The 25,552-nt window shown below is 40.2% G+C and overlaps 1 protein-coding gene across 3 annotated transcripts in view; it reads left to right on the top strand.

The window, feature by feature from the left end:
- Positions 1–12,607: 12,607 nt before the first annotated feature.
- Positions 12,608–25,552, top strand: part of LOC149312319 (actin nucleation-promoting factor WASL-like) — a 44,115-nt gene continuing 31,170 nt past the window's right edge. Inside the window, exon 1 of one of the 3 annotated variants that reach the window (XM_089524394.1) lies at positions 12,608–12,935. In XM_089524394.1, coding sequence (XP_089380520.1) covers positions 12,816–12,935 — 120 coding nt within the window. In that variant the 5' untranslated portion in view covers positions 12,608–12,815. Of the gene's footprint in view, positions 12,936–23,952; positions 24,207–25,552 lie in introns of those variants that run through there. The other 2 variants (XM_089524391.1, XM_089524392.1) reach the window with 2 other exon arrangements.

Genomic DNA, 25,552 nt, shown 5'->3' with positions numbered 1-25,552 from the left:
GTCAAATCAATATTCTGCATGGCTGTGTCCTTCACTAGTGTACCTGAAGTCAGCGAGAAAACACAACCTGGTTCGATATCAAGAAGTAACTTGGTAACATCTGCTAAGGTTAAAAGAGTAAAGCAAACAGATGAATGAAGATTCTTTCCTCACTATATAGAGGTTATGGGGGAGCTAGGCTAAGGTTTGAAACAGAATGTAATAACAAGCAGAAAAAAGTTCCAATGTCGTCGTAGCTGTTTTGAGGCAAAGTTGGTCATGTTCATCCCATTTGTTTTACTACTGTATTTCTGAGATGTCTGACCATTATAGGGTCCCAGTAGTGATGTACATATTTGATTATTTCATATTTGCAAACGAAGACACATAATTTCTGGGTTTTTTCCCAGAGAAAACAAATATTTCTGTATAGATCTCACCACATCCTCCCACATCCCAAAGTTTTCCAAAAAATTGTTCTGTGCTGAAATACATATGGGTTTTGCATGAAAATTGTGTTTTCCATATGACTATTTTTTGTGTGTGCACGATATGTGCTTTCTATTTTTTAAAAATGGCTATATTGCACACCCCCTCACCCCCATGGCTGTCTGGAAACTGTAGTGGTGAGGGGGTTGCAATCCCCCCCTCCAGTTTTTGCACAAAACCCTATTATATTTCTGTACAGAGAAACATTCCTGAAACATGAATGAAAACTATACAGTATTCTCGCCATTGTGTTAGTATTCATTTTTCAGCCAAGAAATGAATAGCAGCAAATATTCTTTCCAAGCCTGCTCCCAGGTGGAGAGTAGGTGATTGCTGACATTGATTCTCAAAGCACATTTTTGTGAAATATAAAGGGAGGGTTTTCTTAGATTCTGCAGAAGCAGAATTTCCAGGCTGTTCTATTATTAAGCTGAAGGAAAAACTGCCCCATAAATAAATCTCAGTCGTTCTCATTAACTAGTGAGAGCCTACATATACCTATTAGATGTGTGTTGGTATTGTTTGCCTTCAAGTTGTTTCCAACTTATGGCAATTCTAAAGGTTACCTGTCACAGGGTTTTCTGGACAAGAATCTTTGGAGAGGTTTGCCATTGTCATCTGGAGGTTGAGAGACTGTAATTTGCTCAAGGTCACCCATTGGGTTTTCATGACAGAGCAGAGATTTGAACCCTGATCTCCTGTGTTACAGTCCAACACTTAAACCATTACATCACATTGGCTCTCCTTATTTGATACTGGCCTGCAATGACATCTCCATTTTTTAAAAGAATCTAACTACTCTATATATTTATGTATAAGTCTAGAAATTTTAGCCAAAAAATTGACCCCCAAACCAGAGGTCGACTTATCCACAGATCAATGTTAGTACTGTACTTAAATTCTTATTTTTAAAAAAGGAAAGATTCACTGGCGATAGGCAAAATATAATTTGTCCTAAAAGCAGTCACTCTCCTCTATTCTCTCATCCATCCAGCTTTTAAGATGAGTACAAACAGTTATGCCTTCAGGAATTTTGTAAGCTCTTTGGCATTGTTTTTCTTTGCTTCATCTTTTAGATCCTTTCTCATGTGGCCCTAAATTTTAGCCTCGATTTATCCATGGGGCCTATCAAAATCCATAATTTTGGCCCCAAAATTGGACTCGGTAGACCATATGGTTTCTTCTAACTCTACGGTCCTATGATTCTACATTATTTGTTGCTTAATTTATCATGACTGAATTTTTCCTGTCAGGAGTCAGGTGAAGTGGTTGTGAGATCTGTGCATTTTGCTTCAAGATGTGAGAAGTTACATTTGCTGCTGTGTCTGAGGCAGCTGCATCATGGTTCAACCCTGCTTGCGTTGTTGTGTCCATTACAAAGAGCACTATGTTCCTGGACATAGTATCTCTTGCTCCTTCACTGCTATTTCCCTTCAATCTTTCTAGTGGGCTCGCAGCATCTCTAGAGCAGGAGCCTGTACAACTCCAGATGAGAAATACAATACTGTTCTAGAAGGGTAATGTCACCAAATGAAAGGAGCCAGACACCAACAAGTTATCATATATGCATATGATTTCAGTCAACTCTTTTTCCAACTACAAGCATATCTGTGTATGAAAAACAATGCATTCCAGGCAGCATTCATATTGACCCTGCATGATTAATTTGTAAGAGTACTGGAGTATTGTGACATATCAGGCCCAATCCATGGAAAAGTACACATGGAGGGAAAGATATGCTAGGCATAGAGTTTTTGTTTGTATATTATTTCCCATATTTCCTAATCTAATGCATAGGAAAGAGCACAGGAACAGCAATGTAGTAGAGTTGGAACTTGGAGACTGAAACTCCAGGATGTTTTGGTTAGCCGGTAAGATGACATCATCAGCCACTCCTCTTGAACTTCCTTGATCCTTTTGCATTTAGCTGCAATCTCTATAGCAGATGGGGAGGAAAGAGATCTTCCCAGCAACTGTATATTCTTATGAACTACCACAGTTGTTGCACTCTAAAGGATTTGAAGGTGGGTTTGTCTTGGATGGACAATTAAGCCCCCTTAGCATTATGAAAGACTTGGAGCCTTATCACATGACAAAAGAAAGGTGAAATGGAGCGACAGAGAAGTGGCTTTCTTCTTGCATGCTATAGTAGCATGGCCGTTCTCCCTCCCAAGGGAGACAGTTTTAAAAGCATGCCTTTTGCCAAACAGATATTTCCAGTGCAACAAAAGGCATCCTTTTATAACCATCTCCCTCAGGAAGAGAATGGAAGGGTTGAAAGCATGTGGAGAGGCAAGGAGAAGGCCATTTCTCTGTCACTCTATCTCTGCTTTCTTTTGTCATGCAAAAAAGCTCTTGGTCTTTGTGGAGATGAAAACAGATTTATATCATTTTTGACTTATGGAGACCCTAATGGGACGCCACCATGGGTTTTTAAAGCAGGATTTGTCCCCTGAGGCTGAGAGAGTGTGACCTGCACAAGGTCACCAAATGGGTTTCATGGCCAAACCAGGATTTGCTCCCTGGTCTCCAGAGTCATAGCCCAATGCTCAAACCACTGAGCCACACTTGATAACTACATACACACACACACACATACACACACACAGCGCCACATTCAGTTTTGACTCTCCTTGGGAGTATTACTTTAGGAACAGTCATGATGAGGGTCTGAACTTTAAATTTACTACTGCACCTTTTATCACCTTGTACTTGGGAACTACAGGTACTCATGGTTTTTGAAAATGGAGTGGGAGTTAGATGCTAAGATGTGTTCCCCCTTGTTCTCTTGCTCTCTCTCACTCTCTCTCTGATCAACAATGCCCTTCTTATATAAAGCACTTCTTTTGTAGGTGACTCATTCTGTGATGTTATAATTAGTATATCTAGTTACTGACACACTCCATTACAGACAACTTTATTTCCATGAAAAAAGCTTCCTGGGCTTTAAATAGCCTCTTTCAATCATTGATCAGAAGTAACAGCGCAAGTTTGTAGGCCAATGATCTATTCTAATTGGGCCACATCTGCCCTGAAACATGCTGGAGAGGAATGACAAAAGGTAGCTCACTTTGTGATTAAAATTTTTATCTGTCCCTCTAATGTTCTACAAATGAAAACCGGGACACATGTGACCAAGCAACATTAGACTGCAGTCAAGGTGGCAAAGGCTATTCATGTAGAAGAACAGATATTTTAGGAAAGGCTGTGTAGCTTGCTTTTACCTCAACCTACTGGGAAAGAAAAGATTCTGCCTCATTAAATTAAATTTGCATTTTATTGTTGTTCTTTGTTTTGTAATCCACCTTGATTCATTCTGGAAAAGGTGAAATATAAATTTATTATTATTATTATTATTATTATTATTATTATTATTATTATATAATTCGGTCTTCTCTCCCCCATTGAGCTAATTCAGTCCAAATTACTTTTGCACTTTGAACTCACATTGCTGCGATTGAAGTAAGCTGAATGCAAAGTGGGAGAAAAAGAGTAGGAGGAGAGAGAAACTGGGATATTTTAAAAGCAGCCGAAAAAAGGGAACAACAGTGAATTAATCAGAACTGTTGCTGAAAAGCTAGGATAATTAGAGGGTATGCTATCTGTTTCTTTCAAGATAGATATATTGATAGATAGAGGCAAGACTTATTTTTTCTTTTTCAAGACACAATCTCACTGGTGGTGTTACTTGCAACCATATACTGTATTCTGCTATCTCCACTTTGTTTTATAGTCATAACCTTTGCTTTTTATTCCTGCATGTTTTAAATGGAAGCAGAGAAAGCCCCAGTGTCCAGGACTTGCACTAACACATCTCACTTCCATTCCAATGCCCAAAATGGGATTCCAAGATCTAACTTATCAGAACTCATCCTTTCTGATTTGCTCAGATACCATCATGTTCCAAAAGAAGAAATTGCTCCTTTTTGTCCTGAATGTCAATCATGTAGGGGATAGAAGTGTTCTCTTGGAATACTGCAAATAAATGAAAATGTAACAGTTCTTCTGTTCTAAAATTTTCCTGTCCTTTAAAGAATGTGAATGGTATCATAAGTGACCCACCCTTCATTGCCCTTGCATCAAGTACCAATGTCTTTTTTTATATATTCTTAATACCACTTTAGAAACATCTCTTATTTCAAGGACTTTATCACACAGGAGAAAATTGAGGAAAAACAGGGAATTTAAAAGGCATTTTGCCAGGACATTTGTGCAACTGTGGGAAAGATTTCCCCACGATGTCACAATTAAAGATGATTTAACCCGGGAAGAACCAGGAATGCTCCATCAACAAATCATTCACAAGATTTCCCCGTGGTTTGTTCCTGGAACATTCCTGGTTCTTCCTGGGATAAGTCCTCTTTAATTGTGACATTGTGGGGAAATCTTTCCCGCGATCGCACAAATATCCCAGGAAAATGCCTTTTTAAACTCTCTATTTCCCCCACATGATAAAGTCTCAAGTTTACCTGTTAGGAAATTATGACAGTGTGGGAAACCACACTCCTTTTTTCTGTCTCCTCTCCCCTGGCAAATTTGCTGGCATCATTGGAAATTCTCAGAAGTTTCATGATAGAGATATATATTTAGCATTCATGATAGAGATACATATTTTGAGAGCTGTAGTCAACAGCTGGAGGGGCACATGTCTCTGGCCCTAATTTGCACAGCACAGTAATTTTAATGTTACAGGTGTCATATGTATTCATCTGCTTTATCATAGGGGTTGACTATACACCAGCTCTACATGAACAACTTACTTATCTACTTATATCCCACCTTTCCCCCAATCAAAGACTCAAGGTGGCTCACAACAGATCTTTTTTTTTAAAACAATCCAGCTCAGTTGGATCCAGATTTAGACATGCTTTGAAAACTACTGAAATTAATAATGATTAATTTGCCCTGTTGATTTCAGCAAGCCTACTTTTGGCATGTGCATAATTATTTGTGTCTGCTCAGAAACATTTATTCCTGAGTAAATATGCACAAGATTGCAGCCTCAGTAAACCTAACAGATGCTTAATCAAAGGTCATTTCAATAGCTGCAGTAGACATTGCTTTTAGTCTGATTTAGCAATCAACCACATACATCCTCTCTCCAGCATCCTGCTAAAGATTCCTTCAGAAACATCAGTTGACTTGATGTACTTTCCTCCTAGCCCTGATAATTTTTCTCAGCTGCCTTTATGCACAAATACTAGTTACAATGTGAATATCTTTTTTATGGATCTTTGACCAGCCACAATCCTATAATTTCTTACTATATTGCCATACCAGAGTATGTTGATGCACATTTGGATCTGGAGAAATTTAGATTTGATAAAAACATTCAATTGGCAAGAGAAATTTTAGGGCAATATCAACTGGAAACCATTCTATTTCTCTAAATTCTGTCCTGACAATAACCGCCTGTCCTGAGTGTTACTGAATATGCCCGCTATTAAATTTTGGTATAAATGATAGCCATATATGACCCCTAGATGAACTCTGGTTGTCTGTCTGAGAAGACATGTACTCACAACACCTAAAGGCATAGTCATCTTAAAACATTGTCATTCTGGATAGCAGGGGCGTAGCCAGGATTTTAGGAAGGGGGGAGTCCAGACTAAGTGTCACCATTATATTGGGGCTTGGGTGCGGCGGCGCGGCAGCACACACCATTCATTTTATCTAACGGAAGGGGGGGTCCAGACCCCAAGACCCCCCCCCTTGGCTATGTCCCTGTGGATAGTCCAGGAAGTCGCAAATGGGATTACCATTTTGCCCAAGAGGTGCAATGTTTGCCTTCCCAGAGGCGCTTACCCTCTCCCCGGGTCTGTTGTCTGAACAGATGAACAACACTAAAGAAAATTAGACCAGGTGTTAGACAAGTAATTATACACCTTTGCCTGAGGGGTCTTTTGCCCCTATAAAACCCCCAGACTTTTGCAAGTCAGTGTGCTATCTGAGAGGTCTCTGTACTCCAAAGATCACTTGGATCTTTGACTTGTAACATCAGCATTTCCGTTCAAACCCACGCTGCGGAACGGATTTGTCCCATCGCCATTCTTCCCCATCTGATTCCTGGAGACAAAGCTACACTCTGGTAAAGTATTGCCCTAGTGACGCCTGAACTCTTTATCTATGCTAACCTCTTATATTCCTGAGCCTTGTATGATTGTGTGTGTGCTAGTGAATTGTGTGTGTTTTTCCCTTATTAATAAATTGGATATTAGTTAAGCAAAGCCTGTTTCTGTTCCGCTTCTTGGATTTCCTGGTCCGCTTGTTATACACAATGGGAGGTGACCTCGCAGGGCTGTCATAGCAGGCCCCCTCTTGCATTATTGAGCTAATAACAATAAGAATAAAGTCCCCTGACCGGACCCTTGGCTACATGAGTACAGGTTACATATCAGAACAGTCAAATGTTGTGGCACACCCATATTTTTGAGAGCAATTCATAATTTTACATGACCTACACAATCAAAGGCTTTGTTATGATCTATAAAACTTAGACTGATTTTCTTCTGGAATTCTTTGGTGCACTCCATTATCCAATGTATGATTTTAGGGCCTCTTTCTTTCCTGAACCAACTTGGACATCTGGCATTTCTCATTCTATATGTAATAAAAGATGGGGGTTTTTGTAGAATTTTAGCGTCACTTTGCTTTCAAGGGAGACTAATATAATCATCCTGTTGTTGTTGCAAACCCTGCTGTTCCATTTCCTGGGATTGGAATGTATATTGAGAGGTTCCAATCTCTAGGGCATTCTATCATTTTCCTTATTTGTTGACAGATTTTAGTTGGAACTAGAGTAGATTATGTCTCTAGCTTGAAGTAGCTCTATTGATATGTCATCTGTTCCTGGTTATTTATTTCTCCCAAAGTTTTCCACTTCACTTTCTAAAATTGTACGTTCATCTTCAGATAGTTCTTCTTTTGATGAATCTATCATCATTTAATCTCTTTTATATGGTTCTACAGTCTGCTGTTTCCATCATCTTTTTATTTGTACTTGGTCATATAATGTGTTTCCCTGGTGGGGAAACCTCATTCGTGGTTTAAATTTCCCTTTGATTTCTCAGACTTAATAGAAGAGTTCTCTTGCCCTTCCTTTTTTGTTGTCAACTTCTATTTCACTGTATTGATTATTATAGTAGTTCTCCTTGTCACTGCACAAAAATTGCATTCAGGGTTCTGACTATTTCTGCCACTTTTTACTTTTGCTTCTTGCTTGTCTTTCATTTTGGCTGTAGCTAGTGTTGTGTTTTTACATTCTTCCCTCACAGTGTCCCTGGCTTTAGTCCAGACTTCTGGACCCTATCAATTAGGTTTAATAATGCAAGTCTATTTTTTTAAATTGTCTTTCAATTCTACAGGGATCTTCTTCAGGTTGTATTTTGGCATAACATTTGGTTTAGTGTTCTTCTTTAGTTTTACTCTAGTTTTGATATTTGCAGTTCATAGCCTGTGCCACAATCAGCTCCTGGCTTTTCTTGCAGAGAAAATGGAGCTTCTCTATCTTTTGCTTCCAGTTATGTATCTATTTGATTTCTATATTGGCCGTCAGGTTATGACCATTTATAGTTACCTCTTTGGTTACTTGAAGGATGTGTTTGCAATGAACAAACAGTTGGCTTTGCAAAATTCAATCAGTGGCTCACCTTTCCTGATCTTAGGCCAAATTTTCTTACAATCTTTGATTCAACTCTGTTTCCTACTTTTGCATTCTAATTACCTATGATTAACAAGAAGTCCTGTTGGGTGTGTGATCAATTTCCTCCTGGACTCTGGTGCAGAATCTTTTAATTTCTTCTTCTTCTGACTCTGTAGTTGAAGCACAAACTTAGATTATGGCTATATTGATGAGTTTTCTCTGAAGTCTTATTGAAATGATTCAGTCAGACTTTGTGTTATGTCCTTCAACTTTTTTTTTTTGCTAAATATCTCCTTTCTATTAATCCCACCCATTTCTTCTTAGATTTTTGTTTCCTGCATAAAACTCTTGTGTAATTATCTGATTCAAAACGTCCCATTCCTGACCACTTGAGTTCACTCACCCCAAGTATTATAATATCTATATGTTCTATTTCTTGTTCTATGATGTTTAGCTTCCCTTGAGTCATGCTTCTCATGTTTTATATGCCTATAATATATATTTTGCAGCTTCAGGCTTTTCTTCCATGTCAGCACTTCAACAGCTGAACATTCTTTTGGCTTGAATCCACTTGTATCACTGGCCATTTTTGTTTGTTGTTGTCTGCTTTCAAATCATTTCTGACTTATGGCAACCCTAAGGGGGCCCTATCATGGAGTTATCTTTGCAAGATTTGTTCAGTGGAGGTTTACCACTTCCTTCCTCTGAGGCTGAGAGCATAGCGCTACTCATAAATTTCTTCTGCTGTACCCCAATAGCTCACTGAGTGCCATCTGATCTCAGAAGTTCATCTGCTGGAATATTTCTTGTTTCATTTTGGATTGTTTCATCATAGGAGTTTTGTGGTAAAATACCTTCACAGGGGGTTTACTGTGCTTCCTTTTGCATAGTACTAACCAGTATTAGTTATAGTGCCACTGCCATTGTATCTGACAGATCCTCTGCCAGAGTCATCCCCCACTAGTGCTACTATCCAATAGTTTGGCACATTTAGTTTGGCTCCTCAGCAAAAGCCAGTCTAACATAGGAGACCCTACTAGCATCGCTGCTGCTGTCAGTACAGCCTCTTGTTCATAGGAGTACACAATCCCACACCACTGAAGGATAGTGTCATCGGTGGCAATTAAAGGCATGTCAAGCTGCTTTATTTCTGCAGTGGAGATGCAGCCAGTGTTTAATTTAGTGCCAGGGCTCAGATCTTGGCATCTGCTTTCAGTACCAGAGGCGAAGAAACATATGTAACAACAATGAAGAAAAATATCTGAGCATGTGTAAAGCACATTCTCCTCAGCACAAACTGATCACAGAATGTCTTGATAGGTCTAAATATTACGAAGAACTTCAGAAGTGTTTGACAGTGGAATACACTGCCTTGGAAGGAGATGGACTATCCTTTGGAGGTTTTAAACAAAGGCTGAATGTCATCTCTTAGTAGTGCTTTAACGGCATGTTCCTTTTATAATTAGGGCTTGAAACAGATGGCACTTCTGTTCCCTTCCAGCTTTATGATTCTAGTAATAGCAGAATCTAGTAGTACCATCTCAATTCCATCATAGAAACACACTTCACATCTGTATCTGTGGTTTGTACTATGAGAAACATACACCTGAGGCTTCTTAGCATCATCACTGTGAAAAGCCTCAATAAGAGTATGAGTCTGCAGGATTTTTACATGGAAGTATCCTCAATTCACTGTGAAAGTATGTCAGATCACATCCAGTTCTATGGACTGTACTGTAAAGAAAACCCACAGATCTGATAAATGGTATAATTACCACTTGTCATAGTAATCATGATACCACATTAGAATTAGACAGTTAATTGGGTATTTGCATGTAAAATAGAAGGGCCATCTGCTTCTGATCTAGGTTTTGGTGTTAGAGGATGCTGTAGGCATCTTTTAATGGTGAGGTCCATGGGCACTGACATGTGATTTGTTGGCATTGGGTAAAGTTTCCTTTTCTTCTGTCACAATGTATACACAGGTTGAGTATCCCTTACTGAAAACCTGAAAAGCTCCAAAATCCCAACCTTTTATCTTAGGTGGCTGATATACTGACACCTTTGCTGTCTGATGTTTTAATGCACACAAATGTTGTTTCATTCACAAAATTATTACAAATAATAATAATAATATAGTTTATTTATATCTCCCGCCTCTCCCATGGATCGAGGCGGGATTACAACCACTTAGTACAATTTACAATCAATACAACAATAAAATACTAACACTGAATTTACCAAGAATTCCTATTAGTTCTCTAAAAATTACAATTCGTCCATTAGCCAACAATCAGAGTCAAGGAAGAGCAGTCGTCATAACCTTTTTATACTGAATTAAATTACCTTCAGGCTACGTGTATAAGGTATACATGAAACATTAAGGCATTTTGTTTAGACTTGGGTCCCATCTCCCAAGACCAAGTCTACAAAAGCTTATTGCACAGTTAATCTTAAAGGTGCCAGAAGATCCTTTTGAATACTCTAATCATAGGGTCACCATAATCAAAGCTGTTGTTATTGTTAAATGCCTTCAAGTTGACCCTGACTCATGGTTACCCTGTGGAAGGGTCATCTCCAAAAATTCCTGTCCTTCACTGTTCTGCTAAGGTCCTGCAAATTCAGCCCCATGGTATCTCTAATTGAGTCTATCCACCTGGTGTGCACTCTTCCTCTACCTTATACCTTTCCTCGCACTATTGTCTTTTCTAATGAGTTGTGCCTTCTATGATGTGGCAAATGTACCATAGCCTCCATTGATCATCTTGGCATCCAGGAAGATTTGCAGTCTTGGTCTGTTCAAGGACCCATTTGGTTGTCTTTTTGGCAGTATCCTTAGCACTCTCCTCCAGCACATCTCAAATGAGTGGAGGGAAGTAGAAAGAGAAGAATACTATATGTTAGATGGAAAGACACTAGCAAGATCTAAGCAGAACAATGAGGCCAGGAAGGCTTGGAAATGTCTCATCGACAGGGTCACCATGAGTCAAAGTGGACTCAAGGGCAATTAACAACAACAAATGGAAACTCTTTATTTCAATTTCTTTGTGATCTAGGTTGAACTTATATAGATCCTCTGTGGTTATATTTCTGTTTCCTTTATGTTCAGCAGTAAGCCTGCCTTTCTACTTTGACTTTCCTTAACTGTTCCAAGACTGTGATGTTTTCCACTAGCAGTATGGTGTCATCTTAGGTTGCTGATGTTCCTTTCTCCTATCTTCCCCTTCTAAGTCCAAACCTGCTGTTTGTATATTTTGAGCATACAAGTTGAACAAATCGAAGCTGACCTGACATAAAAACAACAACACAACAATGAAACTTTTGAAGACTCATGATTCAAATTTATTTACTTTTGCTTGGGAAACACTTTGAATCTCTCTCTTTATACACACACACACAGACACATATGTATGTATATAATTCAAAGTGTCCCCCAGGGAAAAATAAATAAATTTGAAGCATGGGTCTTCAGAACTTTTTGTTGTTCTTGATGTCAGGTTAGCATCCTGTTTATTTTCAGCTGCAGCGTTGTTCCCAGAGGAAATTCATATCTCAAATTCTGGGACCAAGATTCTAGAATGAACCAAGTTTTTTATAGTATTTTGAATGAAGGAAACTACAAATCACATTTTCACCGGTTACGTCGAATTAAACATTTACACCCCTGTATATTCACGGGGTGTTTGAACATTACACCTAACGTATGTCTCTTATCTCTCGTGGGTTAGCCATCGACCAAACCCTTATCTATACGTTTTGTTTCACTGTCCTCAAACCGTTTATGCAGTACTTCCTTTTATTTGGGCTAGCAACTTAAAACCTGGAGCCATTTCCAAATTATATTGTTTTGTGTGGGTTTTTCAGGCTATGTGTCCATGTTCTAGAAGAGTTTATTCCTGACGTTTCGCCAGCATCTGTGGCACCTTCAGAGAAAGAAACATTTTGAAATTTTGACATGAATTTGAACCCTTGACCCTGACAAACTTCAGGAGTATAATTTCCAACTCCTGGATATAATAAGTCAAATTCTGAATTGTAACCACTCCACTTTGTGCCAAATAATTCCTTATGGGAAGGCCTGGCTTGTCCTTTTTGGCCAGAGAGACTGAGGCTGCACTTCCTTATTAACAGAAAGGGGAGCTGCCTCCCTGACAGTGATATTAGGAGCAGCCCAAAGAAACAGGCTTTACCAGCCAGGCCAGTACTGAAGGGCACTAGGCCTCAAACAGCAGCGCCACTCTCTGCTTAGAGCAGCAGTATGAGCATCATTAGTATTGTTCCCAGCAGCCCTCCTCCTCCTCCTCTTCAGACCCCCCTCTCCAGAGACGCCTTTTGGTCTCGCCCTCGCTTAGCCCCTGCCATGTTGGATTGTACCATCCCAAGAGCAGGGGGGGAGTTAGAAGTTTAGCCTTCCTGGGAGGAAAAAGAAGACGACTTTGGAAAGGGGGGGTGGGCAGTAAAAGAAGGCAGGCCGAGGAGGAGGAGGAGGAGGAGGAGGCTGGTTATTGACTGTCGAGGAGGAAGCTGCTTCCTTCCTTCCTTCCTTCTTCCTCAAGTCTCCTTTCGCCAAGCGGCCTAGAGGGCCCTCCTCACTCAGCGCAGCCTCGCCTCCTCTTCCCGGCCGCCCCGATGCTGCTGCACCTGGGCTGAAGGGAGCCCTCCTGCTCCTTCCTCCGTGGCTCCTCCAGGCCCTCCGCCGCCGGCCATGAGCAGCAGCAGCAGCACCCAGCCCCCTCCGCCTCGGCGGGTGACCAACGTGGGCTCCCTGCTCCTCACCCCGCAGGAGAACGACAGCCTCTTCGGCTTCCTGGGGAAGAAATGCGTGGTGAGTCCAAGGGAAAGGCCCTGGAGGGGGACCAGGGGCCTCCCTGGGACACACAGCCCTGGCCTCTTCTTCGCTGGGGAGGGGGCCTGTTCCTGGGGGAACTGTAGGGTTGGGAGTGGGGTTTGGAGCACCCCAAATAGGTCCGAGTGGGGTGAGGGCACCCCAGATAAATTGGCTTTGGAGCGGGGTTTGGGGCACCCCAAACAAGTGGGGTATTATGGGGCACCCCACATAAGGCATGTTTGGAGTGGGATTTAGGGCACCCCAAATAAGTGGGGTTTAGGGCACCCCACATAAGCCATGTTTGGAGTAGGATTTAGGGCACCCCAAATAAATTGTGTTTGGAGTAAGGTTTGGGGCACCCCAAACAAGTGGGGTTTGGGGCATCCCACATAAGGCATGTTTGGAGTGGAGTTTGGAGCGCCCCAAACAAGTGGGGTATTATGGCGCACCCCAAATAAGGCATGTTTGGAGTGGGATTTAAGGCACCCCAAATAAGTGTAGTTTAGGGCACCCCACATAAGTCATGTTTGGAGTGGAGTTTGGGGCGCCCCAAATAAGTGGGGTATGGGGCACCCCAGATAAGGCATGTTTGGAGTGGGATTTAGGGCACCCCAAATACATTGTGTTTGGAGTGGAGTTTGGGGCACCCCAAATAAGTGGGGTTTATGGCACCCCCACATAAGTCCTGTTTGGAATGGGATTTAGGGCACCCCAAATAAGTGGATTATGGGGCACTCCAAGTAAACCGTGTTTGGAGTGGGGTTTGGGACCCCTCAAATAAGTCCCAGCTTTCTCAGTCTTTCCTTTCCCCCCATCTCTGTGGGTTTTCCTTGTTGGAAAGAAAGGAGAGGGAAGAGCAAAAGAGAGCCCAGCCTCCCCTTGCTGAGCTTTGCCTTCCCACCCCATAGCAGCAGCTGGCTTCTTTTTTCTTTTCCTTTCCCCCCCTTTATTTTCCTTTCCTTTTCTCACTCCATCCTGGGAAGAAAGGGGCTCTGCTTTCTGTGACCAGAGCTGCTCACTGCCAAGGAGGAGAGCGCACCTCAAAATGGAGGGCCTTCAAGAAAAAAGGGAGGACAGGACCAAAGAAAAGCTTTTTTAAAAAAAACCCTAAACACCAACAGGAATATAAATGCATGCTCCTTAGTATTGCTCCAAATGGAGGTCATTTTAGAGTTTCTTCTGGACAGGAGGTTGAAATGGAGGACGTGTCCTGGAAAAGAGAGCCTCTGGTCATCCTGGTTTTGCTTGGTGGGGTTTGTTGGGAGGGTGCTGTTGCCTCCTTGTCACCCCCAAGGCTTCCTCAGCATCTCCCTTCTTTTCAGTTGGGAGAGTGGGAGAAATGCCTAGAAGAGGGCTGCCACTCCAAGGTGTAATCTTTTAAGAGGAGTAGTGGTCAGGATCACAGTTTCCCTCCCTAAGTCCTTTGCCAAGTGCCCCTATTCCTTTCCTCGGGCTGCATTGAGAATGCTGTGAAAGGAATAAAGGGGGGACAGGGGCTCTCCAGGGCTGAGTTTTTCATGGGTTTACAGTCATAACAGGTGAGTTTGTTTCACGCAGGTTTACAGGTACGCTGTTCGGCTATAACTAGGTCTCTTCCAGAGTTGTTGTTTCTTTCCCTCCCCTATTCTGCTTCCTCTTTGCCTCTGTCTGACAGGTATAGTCCAGAAGTGACTATCCCAGTAATGCTCTGCGGTTTGCAGTATGTGGTGTGTCAACAACAGAGCTGTTGCAACACCTTTGGGGAAAAGTTCAGCGGGTTGTGGCAGGCCTGAATAAATCTGCCTGGATTGCACCTGTAGGATTTTGTGAACTTTCGGGAAATGAGGTGGTATGATCTGGGCCAGGAGACACAGTCTTTTGTTTTCCACTTAAACAATAGTCTCACAAAATCCCCCGTGACATATTTAACTGAAAACAGAAATATCTGTTTAAGAACTTTTTAAAAAGCCTGGAAATCCTTAGTAGAATTATTTTTAGTCCTAATTATTATTATTGTAAGATTTTATGTATGTTCAGGTTTCCAAGTTCCATCTAGCATTTGTTTTTGGGGCATTATGTATGTAAGTACCTGACCAAGTAGGCTGAAATAGTCCCCCTTTATATTTGTTTCCTGACTTTGCCTTCTGTTCATAGATGAAGGCAATGGTAAAAAAAATATTAGGTAGAATTTTGACCTATGTTATCTTTGAGTTTTCCTGTGTACAGATATTTTTATACATTAGTGTTATCATCTAAATTGTACATAAATAAGTCTCTTTATAACCATAAGGAATCCAGCACAGGCAAGTTCTGAATCAGTTGAGTTTTAATCTTGTTTTGTAGGAAATAGAATAAACAGAGAGGCTTGCTATAACTAGATAGTGATAAAAGGTATATTTTTAAAATGATATGGTAAGTAAAAGGTGGTCAGGTATTCAGAACACTAATTTGAAAATGTCAGTGTCCGTCTGTGAGTTGTCTGAAAATAGTGAAGGTAAGCCACTTTATTGACAAATGCATACCCTGTAAGGACTACATCAGATTAGCAGTAACACACTGGCATTTGTAGAAGTCCTGCTTCTGCCTCTGTTAAGTGCATTTGGATAGAAGAGCACATTGTAAATCATAGTCTGTGCTACAGTAAAGACTTGCATGAGCTATAAATCCATTGCCTCCTTTTTAAAAATGCTAGTGAGAATTAATAAATACTTGCTGCACTCTTCCATGGCTTTCCTCATGTTACAAAATCTGTAGCAAGAGTATGCTTCTATTAGTTCACACAGACACACTGATCATACTTGAGGTATTTTTTCATAATACTTAGTAATACTCATGTACTTAGTAATTTGTATATAGGACAAGAAGCTACTGTTAGAATATTAAGAAACAGAATGGTTCTTAATTGACAAAGGGGTAGGTAAGCCAAGGCTGCATTCTGTCACCTTATTTGTTCAACTTGTATGCAGAAAATATACACAAAGCAGGTTTAGACACAGAAGAAGGAGTTAAGATAAGAGGAAGGAACATAAACAATCTAAGGTCTGTTACAGACAGGCCAAAATAAAGCTGCTTCGAGTCACTTTGGAGGTTTGGTGTTTCAATGATGCACGCATCATAAGAGTCTGGAAGCTGCACTCCAGTCCTTAGGAGTGGAGCGTGGCTTTGGTGCGGCTTCTGGACTCTTAGGACGCATGCATCATTGAAACACCAAACCTCCAAAGTGACTCGAAGCAGCTTTATTTTGGCCTGTCTGTATAGGGTCTAAGATATGCAGATGACATAATAATACTAGCAGAAAGTATCAGATTTGGAACAATTACTAGGGAAAGTTAAAGAAGAAACTGCAAAGGTAGGCTTAATGCGGAACATAAATAAAACAAAAGTAATGACCACAGTGTCTACATACATTCAACCTAGATAATGAGGAAATTAAAATAGTTAAAGATTTCCCGTACTTTGGATCAAACATTGATCAAAATGGAGATTGCAGTCAAGAAATCAGAAGACTAGGAATGGGAAGGGCAGCTGTGAAAGAACTAGGTGAGATTCTAAAGTGTGAATATATACAACTGATCACTAAAGTTAGAATCATCCAAGCCATTGTATTTCCCATCAGCATGTATGGATGTGAGAGCTGGAGAGTGAAGAAAACGGAGAGAAAGAAAATCAACTCATTTGAGATGTGATGCTGGAGAAGAGTGCTGATGATACTATGGGTAGCCAAATGGGTATTTGAATTACAAATAGGTATTGGAACGAATCAAGCTTGAACTGTCCCTGGAAGCCAAGATTACAAAACTGAGCTGTCATCCTGTGGCCACATAAGCACAAGGCATGAATCACTGGAAAAGACAATATTGTTAGGAAAGGTAGAAGATAGTAGAAAGAGAGGAAGACCACATGTCAGACGGCTAGACTCAGTCAAGGAGGTCATATGTCTATATCTGCAGGACCTAAGCAAATGGCCAATAGACCTATTCTGGTCCATGGGCCATTGGCTGTCAGTTCCCGGTGAGGATAATGGACTTGGAGATGTCTCGTCCAGATGGTCACAGTGAGTTGGGGTTGACTTGAGGGCAGTTAATAGCAACAAACTTCATAATACTACTGTAGCACTTTCTCATGCATGAAGTGTTTTAAAATCCTTATCACAGTAGCTTTTAAGCATGGTCTAGGCCAGTTCTACTCATACTGGTGGCCCATAAACCACCAGTGTTGGTCCATGGGCCATTGGCTGTAAGTTCCTAGTGAGTTTCTGGGAAATAAATAGTTGTAGCCAGTGGGTGGTACTGGTCTGGCACATGGTGGAGGGATAACTGCTGGTCCTGGGCTAAGCTTAAGAAGCATTGAACTATGCTACAGTTTCATCATTAAGTAGGGAATTTAACTTATACTTCTTTCTAATCCCATCTCACTTGCTCCGTTGGACTGCAGTAATTCTGTCATTGCATTTTTTTTTCATTATATGTGCATAACGTAAAGTCAAAATAGCAAGGGTTAATTTTCCAATGACAGAAATAGCTGTGTTTCGCAGATTTTTAAGTAATTGTTTCCTTCTTTATGCAGAAAAATTAATAGTTTTTTAAACACTATCTGAAGATTGTAGTATGTTAACATATCCAAGGAGAGTGTAGAATTGCCAGAGGGGTGTAAATATATCTTAGTGCTACGTACATAATGCCACAGTATTTACCTTAATTGCACCAAGTAGCTGAATGTCAACTTACTTGTCAGTTGGTATAGAGCAGGAGAGTGCTCCACCCTTTCAGTTAATACTGCAGTTGGCAACCCTTAGTTTTTTCAAGGTGACTAGACTTGCGGATTGAATAGTAGAACTGATGGCAAACAATAAAAATAGGTAATATTTTGTCTGGCTTAAGGGCTATGACACATGTTGGAAACTTTTTTAAACAGGTATGGTATCAGTTGTTAGATACAAATGGTAAAAGAAACACTTGGCTTCTGCAAAAGATCAATATTGTAATGCTCAGCTCACCTATATTTTTTAAATTGACTAATAGCAGCAGGTTTGTTTTTTAAGGAAATATAACTATTTTATTTTTTGTATGTACAGCACTGTACAAATCTACAGCACTATATAAATAACGCATAATAATAATAATAATAATAATAATAATAATAATAATAATATACAATATGGGTGACAGATAATTAATACTTTATTAATATGTACATATTTGAGCTTCTTTTTCTCTTGGCAATGGCAAAGCACACACTTTGCATGCAAAAATCCCCAGGTTTGTTCCCAAGGACGTTGGTACAACTGCTATCTATAACCTTGGAGAACCATTTCCTGTAAGTATAGACAACACTCAGCTAGACCAATGTGGCTTACAGCAAGGTGAATTCCTGCTCATACAAAAGAAATGCCTCTTCCAGAAATGAGCACGCATTGTCTAAATATGTGCATGTTTTCATCTTCAGAAGAACTGTTTTATTAATAAGCAGATTTAAATCAACTGATAAAATCTTAATGAATTATATCATAGAGGTTAAGAAAACTGTAATGGACTATGCTTCTAACTTTATAAAATAAAGAATAACCTGCAGAGAGGATGCCTTAAATGAAGTATCACAGAAATTTGTTAAGACCACCAGTTGTAGAGCACAACAGTTTTTCCTAAATGTTAGATAATGCTTACTGATAGTGTTCTCCAAGAACTACACTATGTGCTAGGTTTCAGAATGATGATATTTCAAATTTTAGCTGCCACCTGAGCAAACATTTGAGAATACATTGCAAATATATATGGGCCTGGTATGACACTTACAATTTTTCTATGGCCCAAAACAGACGGCCATTTTTTTTTTGGGGGGGGGGGATGTGACATGCAGATAATGCACACCCTGAAGCAGCCTGAAGCCACTCTGAGGCCACCAGCAAAAGGAGTGGCAAAAAATCACTCCTGTGAGCAGCCCATTTGGGACAGCGGTGGCTCACTTCAGGAGCGAGCCATCCGGTTGCCTCAGTCCCAGGCCGATCGGGGTTTGAGTGCAGCTGGAGGGGCCAGAGGCTGCTCCTAGCCACCCGTCTGCTTCACCCCTTTCCATTGTCAAAATCCTTTTTAACCTTTTCCAAGCAGATGGGACATTTTAATTCTCCAGATACCCCAGAGATGTTAAGACTCACACGAAACTAGACATACAAGGTGAGCATTATATGATGTCATTGGAAGAGAAGTAAAACAGGTGTGGGCATGCAACCCCCCCCCTCCCCAGTTCCCCAAAGCTCTTATTGCTACTTTCAACCCCACTTGGTCCTTGCTTTTTTTGGAGCCAGAAATAAAAGATGAATTTCTATGTCAAGAAGACTCCAGGGGTGACAGTTTGCCTTTTAAATACGATGTAGTGATATCCCCTGTAACATTTTCCATAAATACAAGTTTTCCAAAACCAGAAGTGAACTTGCAGCCACTCCCATTTTTTTGTTTTAGAGTATTTTTTATCATTTTTGGGGAGTCTGTGTGGTTCCTGAAAGGTCACAGGGGCAGAAAATTGGCCCTGGATCCCCAGTGTTGCCCACGCAGCCCACCCCTGTTGTAAACATCACGTTTCAGCTACCTGCAATGTACAGACAAAAAAAAAAAGTTGGAAAGAAAATTGACTCCCAACAAACATGTTATATGTGTCTTGATTACAGTTTTTTTGCAAGCAGAGATTTCGTCTCGTGAACCTTTTTTTTTTCTGGCTCTGAAATGATATGAATTATGGGATACTCTGTACCACAAATGTTCCAGTGGAAATGGGATGTTTTTAAACTCTATAATACATTGGAATTCTTATTGGGGTCATAAAATACCCCAGATTAAAACAAACTGTATATCATTATTCCTGAAGTGTTGAAAGTTACTAAAAGTTACTAAGGCCTGTTACAGACTGCCAAAATAAAGCTGCTTCGGGTCTCTTTGGAAGTATGCTGTTTAAATGATGCATGGGTCCTAAGAATCCAGAAGCTGCACCAAAGCCGCACTCCAGTGCTTAGGAATGGAGTGTGGCTTTGGCGCGACCTCCGGACTCGTAGGACCCATACATTATTTAAATAGCATACCTCCAAAGAGACCCGAAGCAGCTTTATTTTGGTAGTCTGTAACAGGCCTATATCACATAATTGGTATGCAGAAGATTCCAGGTTCAGACTGTGGCATTTCTGTCAGAAAAAGGTTGGGGAGCAGGTGACAGGAACATTCTTTGCCAAAGAGTCTGTAGGTTCCTCACTGTTCAGTATAGATCATTCTGGTCTAACTAGACAAACAGTCCAATCTGCTATAAGCTGTAGTATTGATTACCATATCATGCATATGAGTGCAAAAATCTGCAGAATTTACATGTGGAAAGCTAGATTGCTCAAGTGATCTTTAGAGTGAGATTGTGTGTGATACCCTTCCTTTGTCCAGTGCTAACAATTCTGTCAGACCTATCTTGGTGAGGTAGCCTTTAAAGAACCCTGGTGCTTTGCTTGAGCTAGAATTTGTGGTTTGCAAAAACTCCTTTATAGTGGTTGTAACTAAGGTCCAGTACAGATGGGCACTTTGCGCTGGCCTGGGCCCGGAATTAGGGCTATATAGGGCTGGGTGTCCACATGTGCCCAGCCCCACTATCGGCACCTGTGCGCCATCTTGCCGCTCCCCCATCCACACGGGAGCGTGCCATGATGACGCACACGCATCAGAGTGCCCAAACGGCACTTGCCAGAAGGGGCATCATCATGGCGCGTGAGCACCATAATGATACCCCTAAAAAGAAGCTGCTGCCATGGAATCGACCAGTGGCAAAGACGGACGGCTTTTAGCCGCCCATCTGTATAGCCCCTAAGTTTCATGGCCTGCAGCACTTAGTGCTTGTGTGTTTGGACCTTTATATTTGCCAAACATTGAAACTCTCATACTTACTTTCTGTTCCTCATATTTTTCTTATTATTATTATTCCTAGCATCCATCTATCCTTTGCAAATTTCATACAAAAGTGTCTGGATTCTTTAATAAAATCTGATCCTGAGACCTGATGATGGAAACTGGCATTTAAGACAGAGAAATTTGAAACTTACATAATGTTGCCCATTCTTAGAGGTGCAAGCCTAGATGCATTTTTGCCAGTTTGTATTGGGCAAACATGGGGATCTCTGAGGAAGATGGGGGGAAGATTTGTTCACATTTTCAGCCGTGAAACAGACATTACACACAGAGTTGAATATGAGGGAAGTCAACTGAATTTTTTTTCAGATCATCATGTATTACACATTTTTTTAACTGCATATGTTATCTGCCTATTACCAAAAAGAACCAGACCGTGTGGGTTGTGTGCACATGGGATTTCTGCAAACAGCAACATTTTCTCAGTCTCATCTGAAGAAATGATGGTAAGACCTTGCAAAGGGATCTTTTAGCACCTTTGGGGCTAACAGGCTGTGCAGACTAGCAGTAAGCACTGGCTTGGGGGCTAGGCATTTGGACGACACACCCTCTGATGCCACAAGAAAGCCGGTGTCATGCTGCTTGTCTGACCGCACACATTCACACGGTTCATGCCAAAAGAAGTGCCAGAAAGTGCCACATGGTGGCAAGGGCGCCCTTTTTCTGGGCCAAAAAGAAGCGGCATTTTGCTGCTTCTTTTTGGGCCCCCAAAAAGCCGGATTGGGGCTGCAATGTATGGTTGCCACAACCCCAATCCAGCTCTCAAAGGGGCAGTGGCAGGCCGCTCCTTCATGGCAGTCTGTTTCACCGCTTACTAAGCAAAAAAGTTGTTACATTAGCTTTTTTAGGCTTGGTCTACTTCCTTAGATGCAGTGCCCTTATAAGATTAAGAGAAATATTTTTGGGGGAGAAAAGTGAATGTGACCTCAGTTGGGTTTTTTAAATTATGCCATTCGAATAGACTTTTAAAACAAAATCACTGTGTTCCAATATTTCTAAATTCAAAGAGCTTGCAGCTTAGCAGAGGATGCCTATTATTTACACTGTTTCAGTATTTTCTGTGTGGGCTGACATTGCTTTCAGAGTATTCACCATTTGCTGCTTTCTTTGTCTGTGAATAAAAGTATGAGGTAAGGTAGAGATGAGAAGATTGAACTGACTGATTTTTCCAGAAGCCACTTCACCGCTCTTTTTTTTTGGGGGGGGGGAGTCATTTCCAGTCTTGTTAATAACCCCATATGTAATCAAGCCACTGATAAATATACTTTGAGATCAAAGAGAAAGTTAAACTTAAACTGAGCCCACAAATCTTCACACATAATAAAATAATATCATGCGAGGAGAGTGTATTGTTAGACAGCAGCTCCTATCAGCCCTGGCCAACCAAGGATGAAGAATGCTGAAAGTTGCTGTCCAAGAATTTCTGGAGAGCTACATTTTGTGTATCACTGGATTGGTTGAATTAGAGGTGTGGGGGGTGGTCACTAGACATGTGCATGCTTTATAGGATGCTTTAGACTTGCAGACAAAATAACCTTGAATAACAAGAATGGAAAGTACCTCTTGGCAGACGATGGAAGTGTTGGTTTGAAGAAGAACAGGGACTGAGTTCAGAATAAGTTGATGTACTAAGTACTTTCAAAAGATCTTTTGACTAATAGAGCAGTAACAGTTTGTCGAAAGTTACCTGTTTTGGATATTTATATCCTGTACAAAAGTTACTTAATTTAGAAAGACAGGCCCATCTAAATTATACTGTATTTGGAATGTCTTGCTATTGACCAGTTAAATATTTCTGATTGATTGCTAATGTGGTCAACTAGCTTGGTGGTGGTAGCTGAGAGTTAAATGTACATGGGAGGACAGTGGAGAGCAGAACTCAGTGTAAAATAGCAACAACTTAAATAAAAATAAATAAATTTAATAACATTAGATTAATAAATGAAGAAAATTAAAATCATGAGCAGTCATGGTGCCCTGTTCATACATATATTCTCTTGCTTATTGGTAATTTAGAGGAGACAGTTCCCTGTTGTATCCTGTAAGAGCAACCCAAAATATAACTGATTTGTCATTTATAGTGCTGTTTACCATAGAAAATCTATTTATATTTATGTAACATTGCTGGTTTTATAAATAACTAATCATAATTATTTTGAATTTAACTCTATTATATCACAAGCTAACCCGTTTTTGATTTTTATATTGTCATAAATCCCTTTCTGATAAAGTTGCAGTAAACTAGTGAATTGAATACTTAACTGATGCATAACTGTACTTCAGCCAATTTGTGAGTTTAACATAGCAAACTGTAGTCTTTCTCTTGTGTCCTGGTTTTTGTTTAATGAAATGTATTGTCTTTTTGTTAGTTAAATTAAACTATATTTGTAGTGTCCTACAGCTGTTAGATGAATGTCATGGACAATCTGATTGAGGAGGAGGGTCCTCTAGATGTCTTGGGCTGTAATCCCAAACTCACTTAACCACCATCGGTGCACAGACCTCAGCCTTGAAAGCTAAGCCAAAATCCCCGTACCACTTTTTAAAAATCTGGCCAGCTGTTTTGAGTGGCAGTGGACCTTATTGCTGTGGATTGGGGAAAGCAGATGAGAGAGCCCTTTGCATCGCATTTTGCAAGCAAAATTGCAGACAAAATAATCTTCACTCCCAGTTTGGATGCCATATTTCTGACAATATCAGAGATGGGTGGACAATTGATGGAATTAGGATTTAATTTAGTTATACTGTGATAGATGTCTTTCATCTTTTTATCAAGTGACAATGTAGACAAGCCTTTTGGAGGACTGAAACCTAGTGTCTCATCTTTGGATCTATACCCTTGTTGGCTGTTGAAAATTGGCAGAGATACAACATAACATTCTCTGAGATTGTTGATTTATTCCCAAGGTATAAATTGCTTCTCCAAAAAAGGGGGAAGGGGTGCTAAAACCTCTTCTATCGCTGTGTATTTCTGCTCCAAAGAAAGTACTACTATTTTGAAAGGTGGTTTAGTTTTGAATAATTAATATGTGTATATTTACATATAAGTTCAACTAATTGGACTTATTTTTGCATAAACAGGAATAGAATTGAGCAGTGTGCCTCTGATTACTACCCACCTTCAGCACCAAGTTTGGAGCAGTCAGGGGAGGGGATTTGCTAGCTTTCAAGATCCAGGAAGCCCAGCAGAAAATGTGACTGTACGACTTGAAGTGACTAACTTGAAGGATGAGAAGAGCAGAAGTTTATGTTAGTACTAAGCAGCCAAGGTACTCTGAACATCCTCAGCTCCCCACCACCAACAACTTCAGCCTTACATCATGAAATCAGGAACAAGTTGAGAGCTTGTTTGAACAGTGTAGGTAGTAGTTCACCCTAGAAATCCTCTGCTTTCCAAATGGCTAGCTCCATTATAGAGTTGGAGAGTGGATGTGGACTTTCCTCATAAGCTTGTATTGTAAATTGTATTGTAAATAAAGAAGACCAGGAGCTCTGCTTGTTACCATCACCAGTGATCATGATGATCGATTGGATCATGGTAGACTTGAAAGAAGAAGGTTGGGAGGAATGGGGGGCTATGCACAGTTTTTGCTCTGGCCCCATTCACTGCCACTATATGGCCCCTGAGGAAAATCCACATGTGGCCAGGAAAAAAAGGATTCCCACTCTTACTTTAGTTCATCTGTGGAATTTTTAATCCAACTTACTTTTAAACCTGTTAGCTTTGTGCATTGCTGTATTAAGGGAAGGAAAATCTTAGAACAACATTATGCCTTTTATTTGTTCATTTTAAAAAATCAAACATCTAGCATCTACATTAACTGGCCTGAAACTTCTCAAATCTTGTTTGTTTAAAATGTTCTGTTTGCTTTCTGGTTCTCTGATACAGAGCTGAGACAGGCATGTTACATAATTTTGTTAGAAGATCAAAAATTTCATGTTCCTTTAGTAACACTCAGGTATTGTCAATTGTCTAAATCTGGCAGTCTATTTTTAAACATTTCAGTAAGGTCTAGAATTTAATCTCTTTGCTTGTGTTCATGAAAGTCTTGTACCTGAAAATCAGTTTGGGTATGCCTATCTACCTTACATCATCTGCACTGATGATAGTCACAATTTATTCAGCTTTTCTGCAGTCATCTTATCTTGCTCTAAAAGCGTTCTTTTCTTGCTGAACCACTTCCCTTGCTGGCTTCCTGTTTTTGATGTATTTAAATAAGTTTTTATTATTGGTGTTACACTTTTAATGATCATCCAATTCCTTTTTTAAAAAATTATTATTATTATTCCTTTAATTAGTTGTAATGGCAATGGGGTTTGTGTTCCTTTGGAACACAGTAGGACAGGCTTTCATTTTCTGAAGAAACATTATTTGACTTTAAAACTTCCTAAACAGTCTTCCACACAGAAATGATAGTTCATCATGGTACATGGCTTCTCATTTTAATATAATTTCTAGCTGCACATATGCTACTGTATTTTAATGTGTGGTGAATGGAAACTGCATGTCAAAAATGTATGAAAATGAGAACAATATTTTTTAAAATGTCAGAGCCAGTGAAGTTTTTACAAGAAAGATGTTACTAATCCTACACTGAAATCCACTTGTTAAGGCAAATGATGTTGAAATTATTTTTCTTATGATTCTCAAATCAAAGAGAGGCACTACTCCTACTGTATACACTACATCAATCTACAGTGTCT

This window comes from Sceloporus occidentalis, unplaced genomic scaffold (assembly GCF_023333645.1).
Source record: "Sceloporus occidentalis isolate IW3139 unplaced genomic scaffold, rSceOcc1.0.p SCAF_5, whole genome shotgun sequence".
Taxonomy (NCBI): domain Eukaryota; kingdom Metazoa; phylum Chordata; class Lepidosauria; order Squamata; family Phrynosomatidae; genus Sceloporus; species Sceloporus occidentalis.
Note: the sequence above shows the minus strand (reverse complement) of the source record. Positions and strands in the feature narration are given on the sequence as shown.